Source organism: Mustela nivalis (assembly GCF_964662115.1).
Source record: "Mustela nivalis genome assembly, chromosome: 6".
Lineage (NCBI taxonomy): Eukaryota > Metazoa > Chordata > Mammalia > Carnivora > Mustelidae > Mustela > Mustela nivalis.
In genome coordinates, this window is record NC_139025.1 from 103,503,698 (window position 1) to 103,530,051 (window position 26,354).

The 26,354-nt window shown below is 45.1% G+C and overlaps 1 protein-coding gene and 1 long non-coding RNA gene across 29 annotated transcripts in view; one reads left to right on the top strand and one right to left on the bottom strand.

Annotated features, from left to right (window-relative positions):
* Positions 1 to 6,319: 6,319 nt before the first annotated feature.
* Positions 6,320 to 15,248, top strand: LOC309867961. The gene is made up of 3 exons (XR_014313422.1): positions 6,320 to 6,930; positions 12,478 to 12,558; positions 12,935 to 15,248. It is a non-coding gene; the product is annotated as an uncharacterized lncRNA (long non-coding RNA).
* Positions 14,497 to 26,354, bottom strand: part of TPM1 (tropomyosin 1) — a gene marked incomplete at its 3' end in the record, with an annotated part of 28,457 nt that continues 16,599 nt past the window's right edge. For 5 of the 28 annotated variants that reach the window (XM_082737214.1, XM_082737219.1, XM_082737221.1 and 2 more), the window contains 5 exons: positions 25,103 to 25,173; positions 24,271 to 24,346; positions 23,745 to 23,807; positions 23,387 to 23,456; positions 14,497 to 15,372 (listed from right to left, as the gene is read on the bottom strand). In XM_082737214.1, coding sequence (XP_082593340.1) covers positions 15,290 to 15,372; positions 23,387 to 23,456; positions 23,745 to 23,807; positions 24,271 to 24,346; positions 25,103 to 25,173 — 363 coding nt within the window. Of the gene's footprint in view, positions 16,614 to 20,351; positions 20,548 to 21,888; positions 21,972 to 23,386; positions 23,457 to 23,744; positions 23,808 to 24,270; positions 24,347 to 24,775; positions 24,852 to 25,102; positions 25,174 to 26,354 lie in introns of those variants that run through there. The other 23 variants (XM_082737224.1, XM_082737226.1, XM_082737238.1 and 20 more) reach the window with 11 other exon arrangements.

Below are 26,354 nucleotides of genomic sequence, written 5' to 3' on the forward strand. Positions count from 1 at the left end.
AAAGGTTCTGAGCGTCTCAACGCATTTATTATCTCATATCAGCTGGGGCCTCCATCTTACCCCTCAGAGATCCGGTTTAAGTCAGCCCGAACCCCAATTCCAGGACCTGTGACGAGGGCTGGTTTTAGACGGTAACAGGCCCCAGGGCCTTTCAATTAATTATGGAATTCACATTCCACACCGTATCAAACACATTGGAATATACCCATCTTTCACATTAAATATAACATTTTTGGATAGCAAAAAAAATCAAAATGAGTTTTGCTTTTGAAATTATGTAGCTACTAGTCATCCATTTACTATATGATCGTGAGTTCTGAGCCGTCATCACATATGCACAGGAAATTTTACGAAGTGAGGAAAGTCAAACCATAGCATTATTTCCAAATATGAAGGATTACAAATACAAAATTTTAAAATGCAATTGACAGAATCGTAAGTTTTATAGATGTTTAATTAAAATGCTCTACTTTCAATTTTATACTTTTCTCCTTGTTTCAGATCCAGTCATTGTTTTTCTCATCTCACAAGTTTTCACAGGCCTTTGAAAACGGCTCCTCTGCCAGAGGCCCTGTGCCAGTGGGGCCTGCGCACCAGACAGCCCTGTCTGAGGTTGCTAAAAGCCCTTCCTAAGATTCTGGCCTGTCCCTCACCTCCTTTCTAGTCTCTTTCTGCTCCCTTACTCCTGCACATCTGCTCATTCTTCAGCTTTAGCTTGTACCCATACTGGTTACAAGGCTCAGTTCCTTCCCTGTTTCCTATAAAAGACCACCAAAAGGTACTTTTGGTGGAATCTGGATCAGGGCTGGTCACCAGGAAGACCGAGGACAATCGGGAGCTTAGAACTTTCAGCCTCAACCCCCTTTCTCTGGAGAGGACAGGGGGCTAGAAATGGTGTTAATAAACAACCATGCCCACATGATGAAGCCTCCATAACAATCCCAACAATACTGGGTTGGGGGCTTCTGTGTGGCTGAGCACACCTGCATGCTGGGATGGTGGCTGACTTCACCTGCACAGGCTTGGCAGGTCCTGGGCTCCGGACGCTTCCGGATCTTGTCCTACGTAGCTCTTCATCTGCCTGTTCAATTCATCACCTTTACTCTGTCCTTTGTAATAAACTGGTAAGACCTAACTGTTTCCCTGATTTCTGTGAGCCATTCTAGGGAATTATTGACACCAAGGAGGGGATCATGGGAACTCTGACTACAAGCCGGTTGCTGAGAAGTACCCGTGACAGCCTTGACTTGTGATTGGCTCCTGAAGTGGGGGCAGTCTCTCTTGTGGGATTGAGCCCTGAACCTGTGAGATCTGATGCCAACTCAGGTACACAGTGTCAGGACTGAACTGAACCACAGGACGCCTGGGCCGGTGAGGTGTGAGCGTTGGGGAAATGCCTGAAGTGTGGAAAAGCCACACATCTGGTGTCAGAAGTGTTACGAGTATGGTAGTACTTTGATTTCATGATTCTGGGCAAATTCAAAGTTTCTTCACATCAGGAAAAGATTGAGGATTCTTTGTTTAAAGGTATTTCATAACATCTAACACATTATACTATGAAAACAGGGAGATGGAAAAATTCACCGGTGCAGGCGGAATGGAAGCCTGCTGTTTTCCATTAACTCCCTCCAGTTCATGTCCTGAAGGTGGAGCTGACTTTTAAATTGCTCCCCGGCAATCCAGAGTGTGGCTCCAACACTCCCATGCTGCTACTGCTCTGTGAATTCTCACAGTACTCGGCTGAGACCTTCTAAGGTAATAAGGGAAAATGGAGCTTCAAGGCTCATACTGGTGAGAACAACAGAATCCCTCCAGCAAATCCAGGAAAATGTAGAATTCCAGAAAGCCACGGGAAATCACAACTTTCAGACTGGAATCAAACTTCATCAACTCTCCTAACTGGGAGGTGACGTCTAGCTTAAAAATCCTTGTGCTGCCAGCTCAACCCAAGTCCACTTTCCTTGAAGCTGAGCAGCTGCAAAACTGGAAGTTGGGGAGAGAGCACTTGTGGGGATGTGGGGGACAAAGTACAATCCCTTCTTGACGGAGAAGCTTGAGGGTGGAGTGGGGAGACAATGGAAGAAATACTAATTCTGGAATTCCTGTCCTTGTTTTGTTCCTGTCCTGTCCTCCCCACATTTCGCTCCCTGCCCCCCATCCCAGCCTCCTAACACATACACACACACACTCTCTCTCCTTACAGAATGGAAACCATTTAGCCACAGACATGATTTCCCAGGCGTATTGCTGGGAGTACCTGGAGTAAATCACTTCCTTTTCTACCCCTGGGAAAGGTCTCCCTCTTGCTTGAATCACAATTCAGACAGTCTGCCTCCAGTGAGCTGAGACTGAGATGAAGTATGGGGTGCATCAGCACCAATGGCCTGAGCTCCAAGAATTAGGAGCAGAGAAAAGATAAGATAAAGAGAGAGTGCCTCTGGGAAAACGCAGTGCCTGCTTCAGACAAACCTGACTGCCAAAACTCAGAACATTTTCATTTCTCTAAACCAAAATAATTATTTTGAGTAGCAATATAAGAAATATTCTCAAATATGATTCTAGGGGCACCTAGTGTCTGCCTTCTGCTCAAGTCATGATCCCCAGGTCCTGGGATGGAGCCTCCATCAGGCTTCCTGCTCAGTGGAGAGTCTGCTTTTCCCTCTCCCTCTGCCCCTCCCCCTGCTTATTCTCTCTCTAAAATAAATAAATGAAATCTTTAAAAAAAATAGTTTTATTCATAAGATTTCTATTTGTACACTACTTTCCGGGAATCTAAAATGAGTGTCACTTCCTCACTAGATTATATCTTGTGATTTTGTAAAAACTACTGGAACAAGCTGATGGGGTAAGTAGACGAGCCTCCCTTTAGAGTAGACAATCAGCAAAAAGCCAGTAAAAAGCCGTAAAAAGCCAGACAGTAAATATTTGAGACGTTTGGACCATATGTCTCTGTTATGACTACTCAGCTCCGTAGCTGTAGCACAAAAGCAGCCCTAGACATCACATAAACGAATGGATGTGAGTGTTCCAATAAAACTTTATAAACAATGAAGTGTGAGCCTCATATACTTTTTACATATCATCAACTATAATTCTTCTTTTGAATTTTTTCCAGCCATTAAAAAAAACTGAAAACCAAGCTTAGCTCTCAGGTTGTACAAAAACAGGTGGTGGGTTGAATTTGGCTCATAGATAATAGTCTGTCTAGTATATAAAATTTCCAGGACAAAGACACGTAAAGGTAAAGTTTTGGTTTTGGTTAATGTAATCCTTCCCTTGTGGTTCTGGTATTTCATTTTACTTTATTATTTATTTATAAATGAGATTTATTTATTTATTAGAGAGAGAGAGCACACATGCGCACGCAAGCACACAGTTGGGGGGAAGGGCAGAGGTAGAAAGAGAATCTCAAACCGACTCCCTGCTGAGCGTGGAGCCCAGTGGGGCCCCATCTCACGACCTGGAGATCACAACCTGAGCCTAAATTAAGAGTTGGACCCTTAACCAACTGAGCCACCCAGGCACCCCTGGTTCTAGTATTTTATTTTATTTTAAAGATTTTATTTATTTATTTATTTTAGAGAAAGAGGATTGTGGGGGAGGTGCAGAGGGAGAAAGCATCTCAAGCAGACTCCTTGCTGAGTGCAGAGCCTGCCGCGTCGTGATCTCCTGACCCCAAGATTACGACCTGAAGTGAAACCAAGAGATCAGTCATCTAACTAACTGCAACACCCAGGCACCCTGGTTCTGGTATTTTAAAATAAGACAAGTGGGTAAGGAAAATGAAAGTCAAAGGAATACGTTATTAATACAGGAATTCAAGAAGAATAGAGAAATATTTTGGAGGTCTCTCATTTCACACTTTGCAAAACAAGTACTGACTGTACCTTCAGACAGAATGGGCTTCACCTCTATCAAAGTCACACTCTCACTGACCTCTGTTATTTTCTAGGAATACACTAAGTGCAAAGACCATGTGAAAACAGCCCCTGCCTTTTGACAGGGGCAACTGCTCATCAGAGGTCCTTTCCATTTAGTAACAGTATCCAATCATTCACAGAACACCAACTTCATGCTAGGTCCTGGGTTAGGTGTCACACCTTCCAAGATAAGTAAATTCTGAAGAAGTTTATGGTAAGTGACTTTCTTCCCTGCTTTCATTTAGTTTTTATCTTATTTTTTTGAGGGAAAACCAAAGGCACAGAGGATCTAGCTGGCTGTCTCACATGGACTGTCAAAGTGGGAAACCAGAGCACGACTAGTCCTGGCCTTAGCAGGGCTGGCACTAGGGTGAGGTGAGTGAAGCCTCAAGGGCACAGAGGTCAAGGAGGCCTCACACACAAGTACTACATGACCTCGAGGGTGAGCACCTCCTTAAATTTTTCACCTGGTGCCTCACTTGCCTCATGCTAGTCCTGGCTGGTGCCTTAGCTCGCCAAAGGCCAGCTGTGGTCCTGGAAGGGCTGGAATGGGCTTGGATGAACCTCATGTTCATATCCCCATCCTGAGATGCCCTAACTTCCTGGTGAGGAATTCCTTCTTTCTCATGGTATAGTCTTGTGGAACTCCTTGTTGGCCTCACGCCCAGAGCGTAGGCTAATGTGAGGCCCTGAGCACAGTGTGGGCATCGTGTCTAGACTGTGACTTCTGAGCTGAATGAGTTATTTTCTGTTTCTTCTCACGACCCGCAGGACATCTACAGTCTCTCTGAGTAATGCCGATGTTACGTTCCAGGGCCCACCTGAGAGCCCTGCTCTTCCAACCGTGGTCCACAGACCAGCGGCACTGGCATTGTCTGGAGCTGGTGAGAAATACAGACTCTCCAGCCTGCCTCAGACCACAGCCAGAATCTGCATTTGGACTAGGTTCCAGGTGATTCCTGTGCTCATTTAGATGTGGGAAGTGCTAATGTACACTTTCCCCACACCGTCCCACCAGAGTCCCCTCGGGCTTCACAGCCACAGGGGCCTGGGGAAGGGCCTTCATGGGAAATGTATAATTTGCTGAAAGTCTAGAAGGTGCAGGGCTGGCCCTCCCTTTCCCAGATGGGCTTGCTACCTGAAGAATCCTCGGCCCAGGGCTCCTTAGACACACTCCTATGGTCTCCAGTTGATGGCTGACGCCAAAAGAAAAAAATAGGCACTGACCTCAGAAAATGGTGACAGCATCACCCTTTGAATAAGCCCCTCTCCAGGGAAGCTCCTCCCCTTTAAAAGTTTGGGGGATGGAAGCAGGAGATTCAGGAAACTATTTCAAAGGGTGACGTTTCCCTATAAAGTCCCTTGGGCTAACACGGGGTGGTGGGGGAGGGTGGTGGCCCTCTCAGAGAAGAGACCTGTTCTATCTACCTTTCAGGATGGGCCAGGAGTGAAGAAAGGGCATCAGTGGTCCTACGATGATTGACAGCCTGTCATGCGGCCAGGACACATTTTACCTTTTATTTTTTAACATAACCATAAAGGACAGGCTTTCACAGAGGAGAAACTGAAATTCAGAGAGGTCAAGTAACTTGCCTCAAGTTCCCCAGTTGTTTGCTGGGAAGAACCAGGGACAGAACCAGGTTTTGTCAGTGGTGCAGATTCACAAAACACATGAAACATAACACCTAAGATGTAACCATGGTTGGCGTTTGTCCCACGCGGGTAGTGGTGGTGGCAGTGATGACGGCTCAGGTGTGGGTGTGTGTGAGCATACGTTGGATGATGGCGGGATGGAGTCCTTGGGAGAGTCAAGGGCACAAGTGAGAAGTGAGAAGTTGGCAGAGCTTCTCTGTGGTGGACGGCGATGAGACCATTTACACATTTGTAATTCGAAATAAAGCATCATTATAGAATAAGTGGAAGTAGATCGAAGATATACAGATGTTTCCGATGATGACTTTTATCAGTGCTCTTTTTTGGGGGGGGGTATAAAATATTAAATTCGGTCTCCTTTTCTTTTGGGTGCTCTTCTTTTGCTGATGCACTCAGGACCCATCCCTGTAGGCCCCATCTTAACAGCAGCACTGAGGCCGAGAGATGCTCACCCAGCATCTCACCCAGCTTTTCTGGAGGTGGTGCTGACATCCTCCTCTTGGAAGACCGGAGGCGTGCCTCCTTGTTAGAGAGGTGGGGACACAGCAAACCTGAGTGAGTCACTGCTCTGAGGATTTCTGGAGTGCCTGCTCTCCCCATTCCTGGGCTCTGAGTCAAGAATGTAACTGAAGCCCCAGACAATAGGGTGTGAAAGAAAAGATGTTCCCAAGTGTCAGATACCGGGGCCAACCAGACCCAAAAGCACAGAGCAGGTGCTTGGCGTTAGTTTCTGGTGCTGGCTGGGTCCCTGTGCCCTGCCCCACACCCTACACCTCTCTAGACAAAAGCCACAGCTAAGAAGCTTGCACCCCTGCCTCCTCCCACATATCTAGGAACCGCTCCAATGAGAACAGCCTGCTTCCTCTGGCCAACCCCTTTTTCAAGGCTAAAGATATAGAAGGCAGGAACTGCGTCCCAAGAGGGGAAGGCATGAAGCAGGGCCTTAGACGTGAAGGATTTCACCAGAGGAGGATGAGGGTATTTTACTGTCTGAAGAAAACTTTCAAGTGCCCTTCTAGTGTCTGAGAATAAGATCAACAACAGGTGGGCTGGGTTTTCTGAGTGTTACTGAGAAGTCCCCAGGAAACCAAACCCTGGAGGCAGACCCCTATCATTTCTGGTGGAGACACAGGACCTAGGCACGCTTTTCTGGAAGAGGGGACTCCCTGAGCGCTGGTCACCGAGGGTCTACTCAGGCCCCTCTCCTCCCCACTGCAGAGGGGCTGTTCTGCTCCCAACACTGGATTTGAGTCCTGAAGGACCATGAAACCTTGCCACCTTGTGACTTCAGCGGGGAGAACCCACTGAACTTTCTGGTCCTGTACCGGCCCGATGGGCATTCGAGGCAGCCTCACAGGTGAGTATGGAAGGGACAAGGGCAGCCTTTCCTTTGTAGCCTGGGGAGAATGGCTATAAGAGTGGGTTGCAAGGAGACGAGACTCAGGGGTGTTTCAGGGATGATAACACAACAGAAGTTGTCTGTCATGGAGTTTTGTATCAGGTACTGTACTAACAACTTCCCAGGCACTATCTTCTTTAGTCATGACCTTAGTGCAGGTATTATTAGTTACCTCCCCGTTTTATAGAGAGAAAAGTTAAGTAGCTTCCTCAAAGTCACCCAACCACAGGAGGCCTTCCAATTCTGCTCTAACTTCCGCACCTGGGATTGTAACCACCGTTCTAGGCTGTCTCTTCTGAATTCACTTTCATTGCTGCTGCTCCCCTCCATCACTGTTCATTATCCTTAAGGAAGGGGCTTCCTAAAGCTAAAGCAAGAATGGCCAAAGATGCACCTCTGAGCCCACACACCGTTATTCACTTTTATCAGTTCTGGGTCTAGACATGGGGTAAGAGCAGGGAACTGCTGTGAGAGTATTGCTCAAAGTTCAAGTTTCTGTGTTTTTGTTGGCAGGAGGAGATTGGGGAGAAACCGAGATCACATTTCTCAAAGTCTCTATTTCAACCAGTTTGGGAAGTGTTTGTTTTGTTTCTTTTTTAAGAACCCAAAGCCTGGAACCCAAATGGGCTGTTTAGTTCTGGCTTGGGCGTTATATTTAGGGTAGGCCTGTACCTAAGAAGAAAAAGATTTTTTTTAATGTTTTTTATTTTTTTACTGTATGTTTTTATGTCCCATCAGTCAGGAAATATCCAAATTATAATGAATCCCTTATCAGTTCTAGTTACAAAAGTAAAAAAAAAAAAAATCAGAAACATTCCAAATGATCAAAACTAGAGTAACAAATTATGGCACATTAACCAGATGGAAGAGCATATAGTAATACCAGGAAGGCTAGTGTAGCACCACAGAAGGTAGATACCTATGCAAAATTTTTTGGATAAAAAATAATGAAGTTTTGAATAAAAATACTTAAATATACACACAGGCAAAACATCAAAAATAATTATTTTTAAAAGTGGTGGTGAGGTTATAAATGACTTTTTCTTTACTGATTTTCTCTATGGTGTTAATAACATGTGACAAATGAAACACTCAAAGTGTATAATTATATGATGGCATGCACCTTATGTATACATCCTGGCTTATTTACTGTAGAACCTTGTATCCAAATATGGCAGAGCTTTTCAGTTGAACTTGCAAATCACTGCATGAAATTTACATGTTCCTTTAAATACATAATACACGTTCACCGCTATTAAACAAATTGGGATTAATTCTTTGGGCTAGAGTCTTTGTCACCCAAATTTAATTACGCCATATTGATCCCTAGCACTTGCCTTTTTGAGTAGGATCCAAAACTAGAAACGCACAAAAAGCGCCCCAAACCCCAGCAGTTCCTACTAATGCAGTAGCGAAACTCCATTTTCTCTCACACACCACCTTGTTTTTCATCATTCCATGAAAGCTGGAAAATGAATTATCTGGAGTCACCCAGGGCCCCTAATCTATTAGGAAGGTTAAAGTCTGAAGGTTGAAGACCAGCAGATCAGGTCATTGTCTTCTCTAAGGGCTACAAAAGGAGTGCTGTGGAATCTTTCCACAGAAGGGAGTGTTCATGGCATCTCCCATCCATTTGGTTTTCCAGAAATCCCTGCAAATGTCCCTACTGGCATAGAATGCTGAGTTTGTTGTCTCTAAAAAGTCTATGTAATAATTTATTTATACTCTACTGTTTGCTCTAAAGATTGAGAAATGCTCTCAGATAAAAGCAAAGGTATGGTAAGACCAAAACAAAGATTAATTTAAAACAAGTTAAATAGCATAAAACGAAGACCAGGAAGGTGGGAAAGAAGGTAGAATTTTTCAGTTAGAGTCTGGTAGAAGAAAACTATAGTGAAGAACAAAACACCTGGTGGCCTGAGTAAAGAGTAAAACCAAGGTATTTGTAAATGAGCAGAGGTCTTGTTTCTAAGGTTTGAGAGGTCATGGTGAGTCGTGAACTGCCTGTGATGGGAGAACTTCTAGGAAAATGATCCAGCAGGCCCAGGAAAGCCTCTTCCACTGGTTTTAGGTGGTTAACAATCTTCCAGGAGGAAAGAGGTATGATGCCTGATTTCAACACACTCCTATATCATTTACGCTCAATTTGCTATGTAATCACATCCTATTGTTTGTAAACATGTGTGCACTGCTTCTATACACTGTGAGCGCAAGAAGTCTATTTTATGCTTTTTCTATATTGTCCTATAACCCCTAACCTATAGTTCCTAAAATGATGTGTATGCTTCTTAAGTGAAAGTGGAATTTCTTAGTCCCATAGGCCAAGTCATGTATAATCTTAATTTACTAGAAGACAATATAGGAGTCCCTTCTGTGTTTAAGAGAAAGTGAGCACTACTGCATATTTACCCTAATGATACAAATGTAGCGACCCAAAGGGGCACATGCACCCAATGTTTATAGTAACAATGTCCACAATAGCCAAACTATGGAAAGAGTCTAAATGTCCATCAACAGATGAATAGATAAAGAAGATGTGGTATATATATACAATGGAATATTACGCAGCCATCCTAAAACTGAAATCTTGCCATTTGCAACAACATGGATGGAACTAGACGGTATTATACTAAGCGAAATAAGTCAATTGGAGAAAGACAATTATCATATGATCTCCCTGATATGAAGAATTTGAGAAATAAGACAGAGGATCATAGGGGAAGGGAGGGAAAAATGAAGCAAGACAAAACCAGAGAGGGAGACAAACCATAATAAGAGACTCTTACTGTCAGGAAACAGACTGAGGGTTGCTGGGGGGGTGGGGAGGGTGGGAAGGATGGGGTGGCTGGGGGATGCATGGGGGAGGGTAGTGTTGTGCTGAGTGCTGTGAGTTGTGTAAGAGTGATGAACCAAGTATCTGAAACAAGTAATGCATTATATGTTTAATTAAATAATTAAATTTATTAGATTTATTAAAATAAACATGGGGGGAAAAGTTAGCAGAACAAGAGATGATAGAGTAGTAAAAAAAATGGTAACTGGAGAGGGGAGATCACATGCCAGAAACAGACATGAGCTTTCAAGGATGGGATTAGTAACTGAAGAGATGTGATGGGCTTTGCCAGGATTTGAGTCTGGAAACACTTCACGGAGGCACATTTTCTTTACATTTATTATATTCTTATAACATAAGAATATAATATTCTTACATGATTTGTTCCTTTTTAATTTCTTGGCAAGGTACTAAGGCAGGTAATCCTGGAGTATTCTGGAAAGGAGTACTTTGTGAGAACACAGGAAGAAGACAAATCATGGGAATGGCTGTCTTCAAGCTGAATAAATCAGCAATTCATCACTTTCAGCCTGGGTTCTGAGATGTAATATGTAGCAGTCCCTTAAGAGCAAAAATGAAAAACCCTATTGCCCAGGGGGCTGGCTCATACTTCTAATATACTGTCTGAGCTTTTAGCACCAGTACTAAACCCTTTTGGGATAGTGACAGGGCTTGCTTCAGAGAACGGTGTCCTTGACCACAGCATGATACAAGTAGTTATTTGGCAAACTGTTTTAGTGTGAAAAATGGTTTTCATAGAAGAAGTTGGCTTGGGACAGAATGGAGGGTTGGGGATGCTGAGGAGACTGTGGTCAGCCCATCAAAACCTAGCTTACTGGAAGGCCAAAAGGCTACACTATCCTACTGCGTGTACCTGGAAGTTTAATACCCCATCTGTGAGTCAAAGGAACAAGAATTCCAGTTCCTGAGGATCCAAAGTTGAAAACAGATCAGGACTCACCATCAGGACGTGTGCTTCCCTCTTACACCCTCCTCCCCACCGTCCTTCGGCATCCTCCCAGGAGGCCCCCTGGGAGACAGAGCAATCCTGGGCCACACACAAAGTGCTTGTTTGGCTGTCACTATCTTTCCTCTGGAGATGTGGGTGGGTTCTGTAGTGGTCCTGCCCAGTGGCTGCTCAAGAATGCACCAGGGCTGCCTGCTTCAGGGCCCCTGGGCTATATTCATGCATTCCTACTGTCCTCTTCACTCCCTAGCATGTCCAAATGCAGTTTGAGAACCCAGCAACAGAAAACTTATTTCCAAAGGCCAGTGTTTTGCCTTAAAAAAGAAAATCTGAATCTATTGCTTCGAAACATTCTTTACCTTCTGTGCGCTGTTGGTACCACTCCGGAAATGTTATTTGAGTGCGCTGTTGGTACCACTCCGGAATTGTTACTTGAGTGTTTGTGTCTGGGCCATTTGTCCCATCGACGACCGTACTATGTGTGGTACGGAGGCCATGAGACGAATGGCCTCCACAGGAACAGCTCTGAAGATCTGTCACTCCAAAAGGAACAGAGTGACTATCAGTCTCCCTAAGGATTCCTAAGGAAGCGGGGGAGAAGGCTCAGGCTGAGGAGCAGCAAAAGGCCTGGAGGTGGTGGGGGCATCAACACACAGCACTTTGTTGAGATCCTGGGCTTGTGAGAATCGCAGGACATGCGAAGAGGCAAACCCTGTCCCTCAAGGCTGAAGGAACTGCTGCTCAAAATGGTACCATGAACCGAGGTCACACAGTGAATGGTGGACAGGTTTCCAGCTTGCTGCTCTGCTTTCCAGGGGAGCTGAACTTCACCAGCAGAGTGACCTTGAGCAAGCCACTGAACCTCTCTAGGCCTGGATTAGAAGCCTCCTTCCAGCAGGGATCTGAATCAGCATTTCGGTGAAGGCATCAGCCTTGGCAGGCTCTGATAAGGCTTTGACTTGACTCTTTGTTCTCCATGGCCTTGGAAACAGATGGAAATAAAGCTCTCACAGGCAGCAGGAACCAGTCTTATCCTCTAGGTCGATGCCCATTTGTCAAAAACTTGGCAAAAATTGCATTCATATTACTGAACCCTCAACACAGCTTCATTCATTGTTTGACACACAAAATTTATGACATCTGTTGGAGGAATGTGGCTCTGAACACTCTCAATGTCAAAAAGTATATATAACGGAACACTCCTTGCACTGCCTAACATTTCTGATTTTTTCCCAAACCCCTGTCTCCAATTCTGGAAATGATGGCTCCCTGAGCACCCCAGAGCTTTTTTGTTTTGATTAGAGAATTCAGATTTTTTTTTTTCTTTCTGTTGTGTACATTTGGCTGCAGATTTGAAAACAAAATCACATCCACAAATAGTGCTGACAAGTTGAAAAAATGGTTAACATACACTCAAATATTTGTTCAAGCAAAAAGACATTCCCCACCCCCACCCCCGGAGGGGGGAAAAATCAGGCCAAAAGTATTATGCCCTGGAGTATACATACCAGCATACACAAAAATTAGATTTTCTTTCTGCTAATGACCTCTCCCGGAACAATAAGGAGGGGAACTGCTCTACTCAATGCCAGTCTTAAAAAAGTTAAGAATGTATCCAGAAAGTGCTTTTTTTTTCCCTCAGCAACAGATCATCATAAACATTTTGGGGAGATGCTGATTTCTTACTTGTACCCTTTCTCCGCAGAGAGCCACAGTGTTTTACTCTGAACATGACAACTTCTCCAGGTGCTCATCCTGAAATCCAGGCCTGCTAATGGAATTTAGGGTATGAATCTTGAACTATTTCTCTGTACTTCATGGTTTTCTAAATGGTGACCGTTATCAGCTTCCAGCCTTGGTGCTCCCACTTGAAGAGCCCTTATCTTCCTCCTGACCTCACAGGGGCAGCCTGTTCAGAGATTATCACATTGGAACAGAACCAAGGTGTGTGCGGAGACTGGCTGTTCCCTCCTATCTATCAGAAAGATCAGGGAAGAATTCTTGGAATTGCCCTGGTGCTTCATAAATTGGTGATTTCACCAGACCCCTGGAAGTTAGGCGGTAAAGCACTCACTAGTGGTCATGGCAGCCCCGAAGCTGACTCCACCTACATCTTCCCTGTCTCCTCCCCCAACTGTGTTTCTGGCTTCATCTGTTTCTAGCTATGTCCAGCATTGGCTTTTCTTGTGCTGCACAACACCTGAAACAAGTGAGAGGATCCGCACAGGTCTCTGGAGTCACATGGGCCTAAAACCTGAAGCCCAACCCCATTTCCCAGGAGCCGTGACACTGTGAGTAGTTTCAGGGACTGTCTGAGCCTTGGAGTCTGTGTTAATGAAACAGGGACTGATGGGAAGCGGAAAGAACCCTCGTGAGGTACTTCTGACAGGTTCTGGCAATGATATCTGAGCACAGTATTGATAACCATCGTCACGTGGAGTGAGGTCAGTGTTGTCCCAGTTTGACCAAGTCAGGTAGTCAATCCCCTCCAGGGTGGTCGCTGGAGCACATGTGGCATGAGGAGGAAAAGGCAGGTGCTGGTTATCAAGCATATCCCAGGTGCTGTGCTGTGTACTTTATGACAAGGGTGCTCCATTCCAGTCCCCATAGAAATACCCCGGGAGCTACGTGCTACTCTTGTCCCATTTCACAGATGAAGAATCTCCGATTCAGGGACTTGACCAGCTAGGCAGCTAGTAAAGAGGCCAGACCTGGCTCCTAAAGTGAACGGGTACTGGGTTCAGGAAAGGCCTCTTGTGACTACAGTGAGCAGCGTTCCTGGTCTAGCTGAGGACGGGCAGCGGGGAGCCTAGGGGTGGTGAAGACGAGGCAAGACCCAGAGCATTTCCTTGCTTCGAGCAAGGGGACAGTTTTGAAGAAGGAGGAACCCGCAGCCCAGCCTCCAGGCTTCTTGCTGGGTTCTTTGCCTTATGTGCCCTTCCTTTCTGTGGAGAGAAAATACCTGATCAAAGGGCTTAGAGGAATAGCTACAGATATATTTTCTTTCTTTCTTTCTTTTTTTATTATGTTAGTCACCATATAGTACATCATTAATTATTTAATACTTTTCAGTGAAAACATGATCTGTCATCCAAATGAGTTTTCGTTCATTTTCATTCTACTGAGTTCACTTTTCAAGAGAACATCCTTTTCTGCCCCGCAGCCCAAATTTGGCCAAATTATATTGTTTGTAATCTCCTTTCGTTTGCCTGAAGTTTCAAGAGTGACCTATGATATTTTCAGTTTCCGTGTCGGAGAAAATGAAGATATACTGGAATTTAGAACTCAGCATGAGTGAGAAAGCAGAAAATCACAAAGACCCCTTAGTGTGATACTTTTAAGTAGAGTCCCATGGTTGGGGGATGAGAGCTCCGTTGGTGCATTCATTCACGACCTGATGTGTGTGTGCTGCCGCTAAAGACTTAACTGAGACTTGAGAAAAAATCCCCCAAACCGTACGACCATGGCAAAAGTCTTTATGTATGTGCAGACATGCACCCGTAACACGGAGAAAGGCTCTTGGAGGGGGTCTTTCCTGCTGGGTTATAACTGTATCAGACCAAAGAGATGCTACCTTGAGTGCTTGGGGGAGGATGATACACAAAATGTAGCTTCCCCCGATCTCGGAATTACTGTTCTAAGAAACCATTCATGAGTGAAGGTAGGTCAACCACACCATCTGAAGTTCACCAAGGAAAAATGTACAAATGACAGGACCACCAAGTTTAGAAAATGTCCTACAGTGTGCATTTTATTCCATACCATTATACAATGTTTACATATAGTTAAAACTCTTAAATGTTTTTCCTTTACCAATTGTACGTAGTGCCTAAATCTTTCATTTTAACATGGAGAAATGGAGAGTGGAAAACCACATTGAATGCTATCCTGCAAGTTGTAATGAGCCGCAAGTGTGCCAATGAGGAGGAGACAGAAGTCTTACAAGAGCAGCGTGCCTTACACATCCCTGGCTTTAGTGAATTCAGGCATACAGGACCCACAGCCTCACCTCGTAGTAAAACTCAAGACAAAATAAATTAGTGTTGGACAGAATTCTAAATTGTACAATATTGAACGAAAGACCACAGTGGGGCTTTTTGTTTAAAGTAGCACCAATCCACACCTGATTGTGTTTTCAACATTAATCTGCCTGTTGAATACATCGTTGGCACTTTTGAGTGGAAATCTTTCTGCTTTCGTGAGGATTCCTGGGCTGGCTGAGTACCCTGTGTTGCAAAACTCTCTATGAAGTGTGGCAATGGCAACCTGGGAAATGGCACTTTTAAGTCACTATGGTCCTGCCACGGGCTCGCCTGTGTGTGTGTGTGTGTGTGTGTGTTTTCCCCATCCCCTGATCTAGCTGGTATTTCGTGGATGTTTACTGTGACAGTGTAAAAGTAAATAAAAATGCATTTAAGGGGTTTCATGGTAAGCATGGTGTTTCAAAACAAAACAAAACAAAACAAAACAAAACAACAGAGCAACATTTAAGAATGTGGTCGCAGCTAAGGAGGTTTTCACATGTTGTTTAACTCCAGTAAAGTCTGATCCAGCATCTGATGCATACTAAGGTTTTCTTCTTTGGCATGAGCCACTTTCTCTGCGGTGGGATTAGAAAATTAAGTCATGAATAGCTGCACTTCGGACACAGCGGCGGTTTGCTCGTTTACGCAGGCAAACATCAGTCACAAACAAAGATGAGAGGATTAGGACAAGGCATGCTGGTAAGATATTACTCAATTCCAGACAAGGACCTACAAAGGGGGAAGACGGCTTTGACCCAAAGGAACCACAGGCACAGCAGGCTCTCAGAGAGCGGAGCGGACAGGGGAACCTTCGCCAAGGGTCCACTCAGAATACAGTGCAGGTGGGGCTTGGCGGAGGTCCACCGGCCGTGCACCGTGGGGCCGGGCAGGGGTGCTTGCCGCGCTGAAGTTAATACAGCAGACATTTCTGAGTTACAGGCAGTTAAAGGTCTGGGAGCTGTGTTGTAACACAATCTCACAGAAGACAAGGATGACGTAAGTGGGTTTTCTGACAACTTTTAGAATGATTTATTTCTCTTGCTCATTAAAAAAAAAGTATCAACATATTTCATGCACACTTCAGTAGAACATTCTCTTACTATTCTTATAGTGTTCTATTTATTAATAGCATGACATTCTCACCAGATTCCAACAACACCATTAGACGGAATAAAAGCATACCTTTCAGACAATCAGGGACTTCTGACATGAGCTCCTGTTTTCAAAAGCTATTTTGCCCAAGCATAGGTACATTTAATCAAACACTATACCAGATATTACGAAATTAGGAATATGAGTATGTAATAGCTATATATATATTATATATATTGTACCCTAATTTATATATAATATATATATATGTGTGTATAGTTACTCCTCTGCTTTGGCTTTCTAATTAAAAGCAGGACTCAGTTCTCTGTAGGAAACAGAAAACAATTTTTGGTCCTCTTTATATATCAGTTCAAACAAGAGGACTGGCAATTCCTGAATTGTTATAAATATTTAATCCATATACATAATTTTACGACGAGCGGTTTCGGGGTTTAGAGAGAACTTAGTTATTCCAGATAGAAGAGGAAAATGCAGGTGAAGCCAGCTTTTTAGCTAATTCCTTCCATGTACAATTCTGCAGAAAGCAAGTGTTGTCATCCCTATCAGTTGAAGAAGGTACGGCAGTCTTAGATTTCCTGCCCATGGGCTCCATTCCTAGAAATCAGCCCAAGCTCCTTCCCACTTAGAGTCTAATCCTCATTCAGAGCCAGCTTTAGTTGGTTAGTTAGGCGGCGGTTTTGCTCAAGTTGCTGGTAGAGTTGATCTGTACAGGTCAGCAAGCAGGTTAGCAGAAGAGAGGAAGGAGGCAGAAGGAAGAGAGAGGTTAGCCAGACTTGGTGAAGAAGTTAACAGACAGCACACAGAGATACCTCGGTCACCGGCCAGGCAGCTCACCCTTCCTCGGTGGTCATCTGTCCCATGCCCAGGAAGGGGAGGCGGTAAAGGCCTGGCAGATTGAGGAGGAGCCAGGATTTCTCACTTGGTGGCCAGGGAGGAAAAGGGAGCGACAGGGGTGAGGAGGTGAGGGAGGGAGAGAGGGAGAGAGAGGGGAGATATTCCTCTTGCACCTTATTAAAACCACTGTGTGAACGAGCCACCTGCAGCTCTTGGCAACAGCCCGAGGAACCACAGCAGAGCGATAGATTGGAGATTTTACAGTGAAACCTCAACCGGACCATTTTGCCCACCTCTTCCCAGAACCCCTTTCACCTGCACTCCTGGGGCTGGCTCTCCTTTCAGGAAGTACCAAGATGGGCCCCAGGGGCTGCTGTATTATTCACAGTTTCTGAAATGCAGAGCGAAGTTCCCTATCCCTCCCCCAGTCAGCACCATACAGGGTGCTACCCTATTCAAATAACAAAACCAACCAGCACTCATCTCCACGCCAGACTTAAAATTCATTTGCTTACTTCTTGAAGAGAACGGCATTCATGTGTGGTGCGGGATGGAGGCACAGAGACAAACACCCACAGGGAGAGGAGTGCAAGGTCAATTTTACACAAGGGCCTATAATCTGCTCACACGGCAGAGAGGCCAACCACAGCTGTCAGGCTGCATGATGACCCAGGGGATGCCACCAAAATGACAAGAACCTGGCACTCACCATGAAATGCTGGAGGATACACAACTGGTTCAAATGACTGTGACAACCTGGACCCAGAAATTCTACTTACTGATCTTGAAAAGCTGACAATCCTACCCCTGGGAGAATGCAACCATCCAGCCTCTGGCTCCCAGCTGTGCTGGGAAATTAACCAGTCTTATTTCAGCTTCCTCTCCTAAGTGGTAGGAGATGGGGAAAGAGGTCCTGTGCACTAGGCTTTCTAGCTTAAAGTATCTGCTACCCTGTCCTCTTTGCTCATGCCCACTCTCTGGCTATTCAAAACCCTAGTCAAACATCACCTTCTCCATGTAGCTCCAAATGTACACCATCTAGGAGTTCAGACATGCTTCACTCCTCTGCCTTTCAGCAAAATGGCCAGCTCATCAGGCCAAAGAGCATTTCAGGCTCATCTCTTTACACCTCCACTGCCTTCCACAATGTCTTGGGTAAGGGACGTGGCTCTGAGGTTGCAAATGTAAACCCCATCTGCACATTCACATGAACACATGCCGGTAGGCAGATATGATATCTCAGTTTGCTGAGCCCATGTCTGGCCAAACAGGAATGAAAGAACTTTAGAGAAACCCTAGAGAGTCCCAAGAGTCAATGAGAACTCAGCTTAAATGACAGCCGTCCCTACCACATCCCCTTGTGGAGCTGTGCCACTGCAGCTGTCATGGAGCTGTCTGGCCGGGTGGGCTGAGGGCAGGGACCAGAAACAGTTACACATTTGGAAGGGTTTCCCCCTCCTGCCCTACCTCCCAGATGTCTGGAGCCTCTAGTGCTCAGAGTCAGCAATGCTTTCTGTTTGGTCCTACCAGGCTCTTGCAGCAGCAGCAGCTATGGTCTGGCCCTGTGAACTGGAAACCTGGGCCCTGACAATTTCTGGACAGAATCAAGTTGCTACTTAGCCTCCTGTGAACCTGTACGTTCGTGGGCTATTGTAGAGCTGCCTTCCTGAACCATCAGTTTCCCATTTCCCCTTGCAGAATGTACTCACAGACAGTGTGAAACTCTCTGGAAGGGTTTCCAAAGAAAAAAAGAAAAAAGAAAAAAAAGACGTGCCTCCAGAATTAACAGTACATCTGCTCAGCAGAACTTTAAGACTCTTCATTTGGTCTATAAGCAGGAAGCAGGGTTCACTCAGAGAAGGACCCACTTCTATCACAAGGAGTTAAAAAGAAAAGAAAAAAAGGCAGGAGTCATAGTCAAAAGCAGACCCAAGGAGGCCTGGGAAAAAATCCATGAAATTGTAGAAGTCTGCTCTCCCAAGGGACAGACAAAGACTCTAGACTCTAAATTTTAGACGTCTACTATACCGCTATTAAAATGCCTTAATAGGGCGCCTGGGTGGCTCAGTGGGTTAAGCCGCTGCCTTCGGCTCAGGTCATGATCTCAGGGTCCTGGGATCGAGTCCCGCATCGGGCTCTCTGCTCGGCAGGGAGCCTGCTTCCCTCTCTCTCTCTCTCTGCCTACTTGTAATCTCTCTCTGTCAAATAAATAAATAAAATCTTTAAAAAAAAAAATAAATAAAATGCCTTAATATGTGGTCCTCTTAAAGAGTATTTTTCTTCTGCTCTAAATTCTTTGGTGAGTGATTGACATTATCTTCAGTTTGTCTAAATTTATTTGAGTATAGTGGTATATAGCAACCCTCTTAGGCTAACAAAAACACATGAAAATCACCCACATTTAAAACACAGGAGAAGTAGAGCCAGACTGTTGAGGATGCAGAAATGTTGGGAATTAAGAAACAAAAGTCCACACCATTTGAAAGTTCTAATTTTGCAATGTGTTCCTCTTTGAAAATCACTTCACTGCTGTTTTTGAAGTGAACTAGTAAAGCTTAAATATAACTGTATTCTGAATAATTTCTAACGCTTTTAGAAAAAAAAATCAACTCTAATGGCTATACTTCAAAAATGTCTACAAATGAAAGAAAAAAACCCAGCCATTATCACAAATATCATATACATACAAACCCTCCTAAAAAAAAAATACACGATGTCCTTGAGGGCACAAAAAGGAACCTTGACTTAAATCTTACCATACTTAGAAAACTTAAGGGGCACCTGGGTGGATCAGTCAGTTAAGTGTCTGCCTTTGGCTCAGGCCATGATCCTGGGGTCCTGAGATCAAGTCCTACATCAGGCTCCCTGCTCAGTGGGGAGTCTGCTTCTCCCTCTGCCCCTCCCCACAGCTCGTGCTCTTGCAAATAAATAAAATCTTAAAAAACAAAAACACCAAAAAAAAACCCTTATGGAGCCATGTCATGATCAAAATGAAGGTGGCCGAGTAATCGATCAGAACTTTAACCGTTCTTTGGGCTGTGAAAGGAACATCAACAATAACCTCAACTACGACTGCCTGGATCTAAGTTCTTGTCCGAGATGCTGGTACATGAATTCCTGGCAGCATGGGCTGCTAGTTAGTCAGCCATGTCCCTGCAAGCAGGGCCACCTCAGCATCCACGCAAGGGGCTCACCACATCCCACACCAAACCTCTGGCAGAACGAGACACTGCTCAAGGCACGTCTTCTCACTCCTGCAAGCAACGTCCCGTGTGGACGTTCTCAATGAGGACTACATACCAGAACCATCACCTTCTCAAAAACACAGGACAAACACTCCCCCACCACCACCCCGCGGATGCCCAGGCCTCACTCTAACCCCTGCAAACTACAACTCTCAGGGGGACCCACGCAGGAGTATTTTTTAAAAGTTCCGTAAGGAACTACCACTTTAGAAACTTAATATTAATGTTCAGCATGGGGGAAAAAAAAAAAAAAGGGAGCAGCCACTTCACATACTCATATATGTGAAGTAGACTTGTAGTTTCATTCAGTGTTGAAATGAAAAAATGTCAATAAATAAGGAGTAAAAAGAAGAGCAAACAGAAACAGCTTGCACAGTGTTTATTTGACACTGAAACGAGGAGCTTCTGTACAATGGAAAGCAGTGTGCCTGGCCCTTAGGCCGGAGGCTAAAGGAACGAGCCAGGTCAGCTGGAGAAGAGACAGACTGCAGAGCTCAGAGAGGTGGGACAGCCAGCTTGATGAAGGGGTCTCGGGAGAAGTGAAGCAAAGAAACTTATCTGCATGAGGAGAAAAGGTGGGAGAAAAAGAAAACAAGTGGCACAATGGTAAAAGGAAAACCAAACTAATAGAGGCAAGCAGCACTTGACACACACGCCAGAAGCAGACATGCAAACCCGCTCCAGCCGCACCTGCAGGAGGATGTCCATCCTCACCCACCAGCGTCAGGACCCAAGGCCAGCACGCGCCCCTCCACTTCAGGGGCCATTGCCGAGAAGGCCCAAGAACAGAGTTTAAGGCTTTAAGCTAACCCACCTTTCAGAATAGTTAATCATATGCCGTGATTCCCCTCTAGAATCACATTTTAGCATTGGAAGAGACCTTACAGACAGAGGTTCTGACTCACTCCCACATTTATAAATGAGGGAAGGGAGGATGGAATTCTCTCTGCTTTCCACAGAGACAGTTAATCTCCCTCATGGTGATGTGGAGGTTCTAAAACCTGTAAGGTGGCAGGCATGGGCCATACCCTTCAGGCGACCATTTTCCTGCATGGGTGGGTCTGGAAATTTCCAGGTTAGATGGAATTCAGTGCCATATTATTAGAATGAAGGGAACCTTCTATGGAAAGCTCCAGGTTAGAGTTTAAAGAGGCAGAAGTATGATGCTTGGGTCTGGTTAGCAATATGCGGATTAGTTGTGTGTGCTCAGAGTTCTCATGAGAACACGGGATCTACTTCAACTCTCACTACCTCACACAGTTAAGTTGGGTCACGAACTCCCAACTCATACCAGGCAATCAGGGTTTTATTTCCCAATTCTTTGACACCAGCTGTGGTGCTCATTGTGAATATTTCAATTCCTTTTATCTAAACATGGAAAATTAAAGGCTCTGGTATTCAGCAGATGAACCATTTCTCTCCAGAATCCTTAAAATCGAGGAAGAGATGATCTCTCACAGCACCATTCCTTAGGCTGTACCAGATCAATTTCCTCTCAGTTCATCAGTAACCGGACACTTTGGGGTTCCTTTTTGATATCTCTGGGAAGTTCCTCACAATTATACGTATGGCCTTCTAATTTTACTTGAGCCTAGTTTAATTTCCTAAAATGGCAGCCCTCGAGTCCCTCCTATTTTAGTTCACTGCTTGGTGGGAACCATCTAGCTCAGAGATTGTAAAAGAAACAGATTTTGAAAGGAAAATGATTTGTACAGACAGACTGAATCTGCTTGGCTTTTCTATTAGTAGAATGTAAGCAAAAACCAACTATCCTAGGTGATGCAGAGAGTAAACAGAAAGGCATGAAGACAGAGCTTCTGGAAGTAGAGAAGGGAGCAGTGGTGAGTTTATCATATTAGCATGAGGGCATGGATGTGAGCAGGCAGGGTGGATGAACATTTACATGGAAGTCATATCGTTGAGAGCGTGGTCCAGCTCCTCGCTGATGGCTTTGTACTTCAGTTTCTGAGCGTACAGCTCGTCTATGACCACGAAGTGGAAGGCAGAGGTGCAAGGGCATGGAGAGTGATCAAGAGATGGAGGGTGAGCGGGGGTGGCGTGGAGGCCATCCCGACACAGCAGCAAGAAAGGGGCAGTGCATGAAGGAAGTGGTATCGCAGCAGGTGGCCAATGCAGGAGGCGTGCGTTTTGGTTTTAAATGAATTGAAACAAAAACAAAAAGAACAAAAGCCATTAGAAAATAAAACAAGAGAGACCCAATATGAAAATCATCACAAATATGGTTTGGTCTAGCAGTAAACCAGGTTAAACCCTAAATGAAACCGCAGAAGGCTATCTGCTGGGTGGGTGACCGGACACCTCTCCCATCTATAGCCCTGTTTTCATGGTGCTGGAGCAGGGAGCCACCTGTGACTATAAACAGTGGGGAAAATATCCAAGGGCAGTGTTTTGGAAGAACAATTTGTGACTCTGGTCTGTCATCCGGATCTGGCTCCACCCTCCAACCACTGATTTCCTGACCAAACTAGACTCCTGTGAATATCGGTTTCTGAGGACCCTGAGATATGCTCCTGAGGGTCTTGCTAAGCTACCCAGCTCCCGGTCCAGGGGAGCGAGGGGAGCCACACATTGGAGGGTGGTGCTGGGCCAAGTCTGCAGTGCAGTCTCTGTAATGATGAGGGTTTCATTCTTTGCTGCACTCTGGCAGGCTGTTTTGCAACCATCTGTCACCCTCTCTTCCCCACCAGCATGGTTCTCATCGGCACCAACATCTGGTGCCTTTGCCAGCCCCTTCTGCCTTTCTTGTCCATTTTAAATATTTCCCTTTCTATTCTTTCTCACAGTTGACCCTCCACAAGCCTCAGAGTTCAACATTCAGGATTTCTGTGAGATAAAGGTGGATGTTAAACAAAACCTACATACCTTAGGGTAAAAGGACTTTAATCTCAAAAAACAATGTCCTATTATCCCCACACCCTTTCCAGAATGTGAAGCATCTGCCAAGATATGAAGGACTTAAACCCCACCCTTACATTGGATTCTTACTTGGAAGACGAGTTGTGTCTAAAAACAAATCCATGCCGCTCTGACAAATAGGAGGGATCACTAAGCAGAAAATAAGCTAGTTGCTCTCACCTACAATCACCTTGCCCACAGTGACAAATAAACCTGCCACACTTCTCAGAGTGTGAAGTCAAAGCTGGATGGCAGCTGCCATTACAGAGGGACGGACCTCATCTGCTGGCTAGCAGTCATCTGGTGAGCAGAGGACTCAGGTCCAAGAGTTTAAGAGCCACAGAATGAAAATCCCAGAGGGCAGACAGGAAGAATGTGCAAAAGCAAGGAAGTGTATCAATGAGGGTGCACTTGGATTGGAAAACTGCTTTGGGAGTTCAGTAATCAATTGTAAGAACGGAATTAAAACTCAAGATCTTACCTTCTAAGTCATCAATGCTTTTCTCCAATTTAGTTACTGACCTCTCTGCAAATTCAGCCCGAGTCTCGGCCTGTAATGATTTCATTTATTTCAGTCAAAGTTGGGAAGTTTTACATTGCTAGTAGCTACACATACAGGGAGAACTAGAGAATGAAAATCAAGGACAGCACCCATGAAACGGGTCTGGAACGGCCTGTCAGTCAGTCACGAGCACAGCACATTAACCCTGGGACCACCTCTAAATATCCCTGACTGGGCTTCACCATACTTTTGAGATGGAGGACCCCTGACCAGATCCATTAAAAATGGGACTCAGTTAAAATCCATTTGGCGTCATCTGAAACACTCATAGTATTACCTCCTTCAGCTTGTCAGAAAGGACCTTGATCTCTTCCTCATATTTGTCTTCCTTCTGCGAGTACTGTAATTAGAAAGAGCATTCCAGATGTCAGGCCCCCGTTCACTCTAGACTCTGGTCTTCTAATACAAAGAAAGTGCCAGCCCAGCCAACAGATGTTGAGGATCTCTTAGGAGGTAATGGAGCCTCGGGTATCAAATGGCACGCTACAATACATACTCTGTTTTCTTGCCTATTGTTTTACATGGGGTAAGAATGAGATAACTCGGCCATGTGGCGCTTGGTTTAAATTAAATTGTTACAGACGACTCACATGCTCAACATAAAATACGTTCTCTACTAAAGAAAAAAAAAAAGACTGTTATCCAATACCCATCAGGAAATCACCTCAAAATGATGCCATTTGCTAAGGAAAATGCCTAAGGGACAGATGCTTTCATCGGCGAGGCCTCAGATGAGGAAGAGCGAGCCTGTGCTGAGCAGCTCTGAGGAGACGCCTTTCCCCCACACCGTGCTCCTGGCCTACCTTCTCAGCCTGAGCCTCCAGTGACTTCAGGTTGTTCGTCACAGTTTTCAATTCTTCTTCAAGCTCGGCACATTTGCTAACGTTTTCGATCAGAGGCAGAAAGGGTGGGAGACAAGCCCAAGGAGGGAGGAGAGAAAAAGGAGAGGGATGGGAAAAAGTGAGAACTGAGTCCTAGAGAACAAAGGGCTGCCTTAAAGTAGCCAAATCGTCAGGTATTAAAACACTCCATTTTGCCAAGGACACTGTCCCCAACCTCGCAACAGTACAAAGGCAGGGTGACAAAATCCAACAACTCTGAAGGGTGATAATTTGGCTTCTTTTTTGGCTGCACCGAAGAGCATTTATGAAGGAAAAACAAAGAAGTATAAAGGGCCCAAAGAAAGCACTTAAAGCAGGACAGAAGACAGCAGCGGGTGTCGTTATACCAAAGGAACCAGGAGACACTGGAAGCTGAAAGACGTCTGGGTTGCAGTTAAACCTAAAACCACACATGAGCCATCAGTACCTTATCCTCTGCAGCCATTAATGCTTTCAAGGTCTGATCCATTATTCTTAATTGTTCTTCCAGCTGTCGGACTTGGCTGTTAGTGGACACAGGAAATGCACAAGGCCATTCTCAACATCAGTGTGCAGGTAAGGCATGCAGTGACACACGCATTCACACAGACGCCCCACGCGAGTCCTCTGTGTTCCGTACTGGCATCCCCGGCAGATGAGTGCCAGAGGAGCCGGGAGCCGGAACAGGGCAATGTGCAGCTGCCAGCAGGTCATGCCGTTTAGTCACCGCTCCGGAGTACGCCACGTACAGCAGGCTGGCACCGGGCCCGCTTACCTTTCTGAGAGTTCGGCCCGCTCCTCTGCGCGTTCCAGGTCACTCTCAATGATGACCAGCTTACGGGCCACCTGCAGCACGAGAGACACAACATGCACATATACACACCATGGGGCTGACAAGCTCTGAGGAAGAGGGCAGGCCACGGAAGCGGGTCCTGGATCCCCCAGACCCTAGATGTTCCTACAGACCAATAAGATGACCCTCTTTCCCCTGGACTGGAGAGAAGCCACCCTCTACCAGAAGAACCAATGGAGGGTAGACCAGAGGCTTCTGCCCACAAAGATCCAGAATGGTTGGTTTTGAGTAGGCAGTGTCATTTTAAGTCTGACCCAGGTGAAGTCCATATAATTACACAGCAGCCAGCCAAAGTGTGGAAGGAGGGAGAGAGAAAAGCCACCATCTCAAAAATAGCTGCATGATGAGACAGGATGCGTTTGATGCCGTCAAGGTAGGGACTGACAAAAAACACTGAAAATAATTCTGAAAACCCTATCAATTTAGAGCTCTGTACCTCAACCTCCTCTTTGTGGAGGAGGTTAAAAATGACAACAGAAGAGCATCAGAAGCTAACAAGAGATGAGCTGGTAAGATGACTAATGAAGTCAACTTGGTGTTCAGTGGAGGAAAGAAACTGAGAGAACGGATCCTCTGAAGCATTTCTGGAAGTAGCAGTAATAATAATAATAACGGTGGTCGTAATAATACAGTGGTCTTAATAATAATACAGTGATAATAATATTACTGGAAGTAGTAGGAATAATAATAATAATGGTGGTCGTAATAATAATAATTATAATGGAAAAAAAGGAATGCAGTACCATTTCAAGATAGCTATGATACATTAAGGGAAAACAAATACAAGTCATATTAGTTTTGTTACCACAGGAGGTTGTTCTCATGGAGACATGACCAGAAGCTGATCCACCTGTGAACCTCTCTTGACAGTGGAATTCTACCATCTTGAAAAGGGAGGAAAGATTGAAAAGGGCCTCTTGAATCTACATGGCCTTCAGTGCATGGACTTGTCTTTATGCTGCCTGAATGGGATGGTGCTAGGCAAATCACACCAGGAAGAGCGGCCTCCATGGTGACAACACGAGAGGCTTTTTCCACAAGGACAAGAGGCCCAACTCTCCCTTCTCCTGGCCAAAGTTCTCTTGTCCTAGTCTGGGGGTTGCAAAGGTAGGGGATCATGAGGAAAGCCTCAGTCCTTCTCAGTGCTATGGACTGGCTTCATGATAAAGCCTGG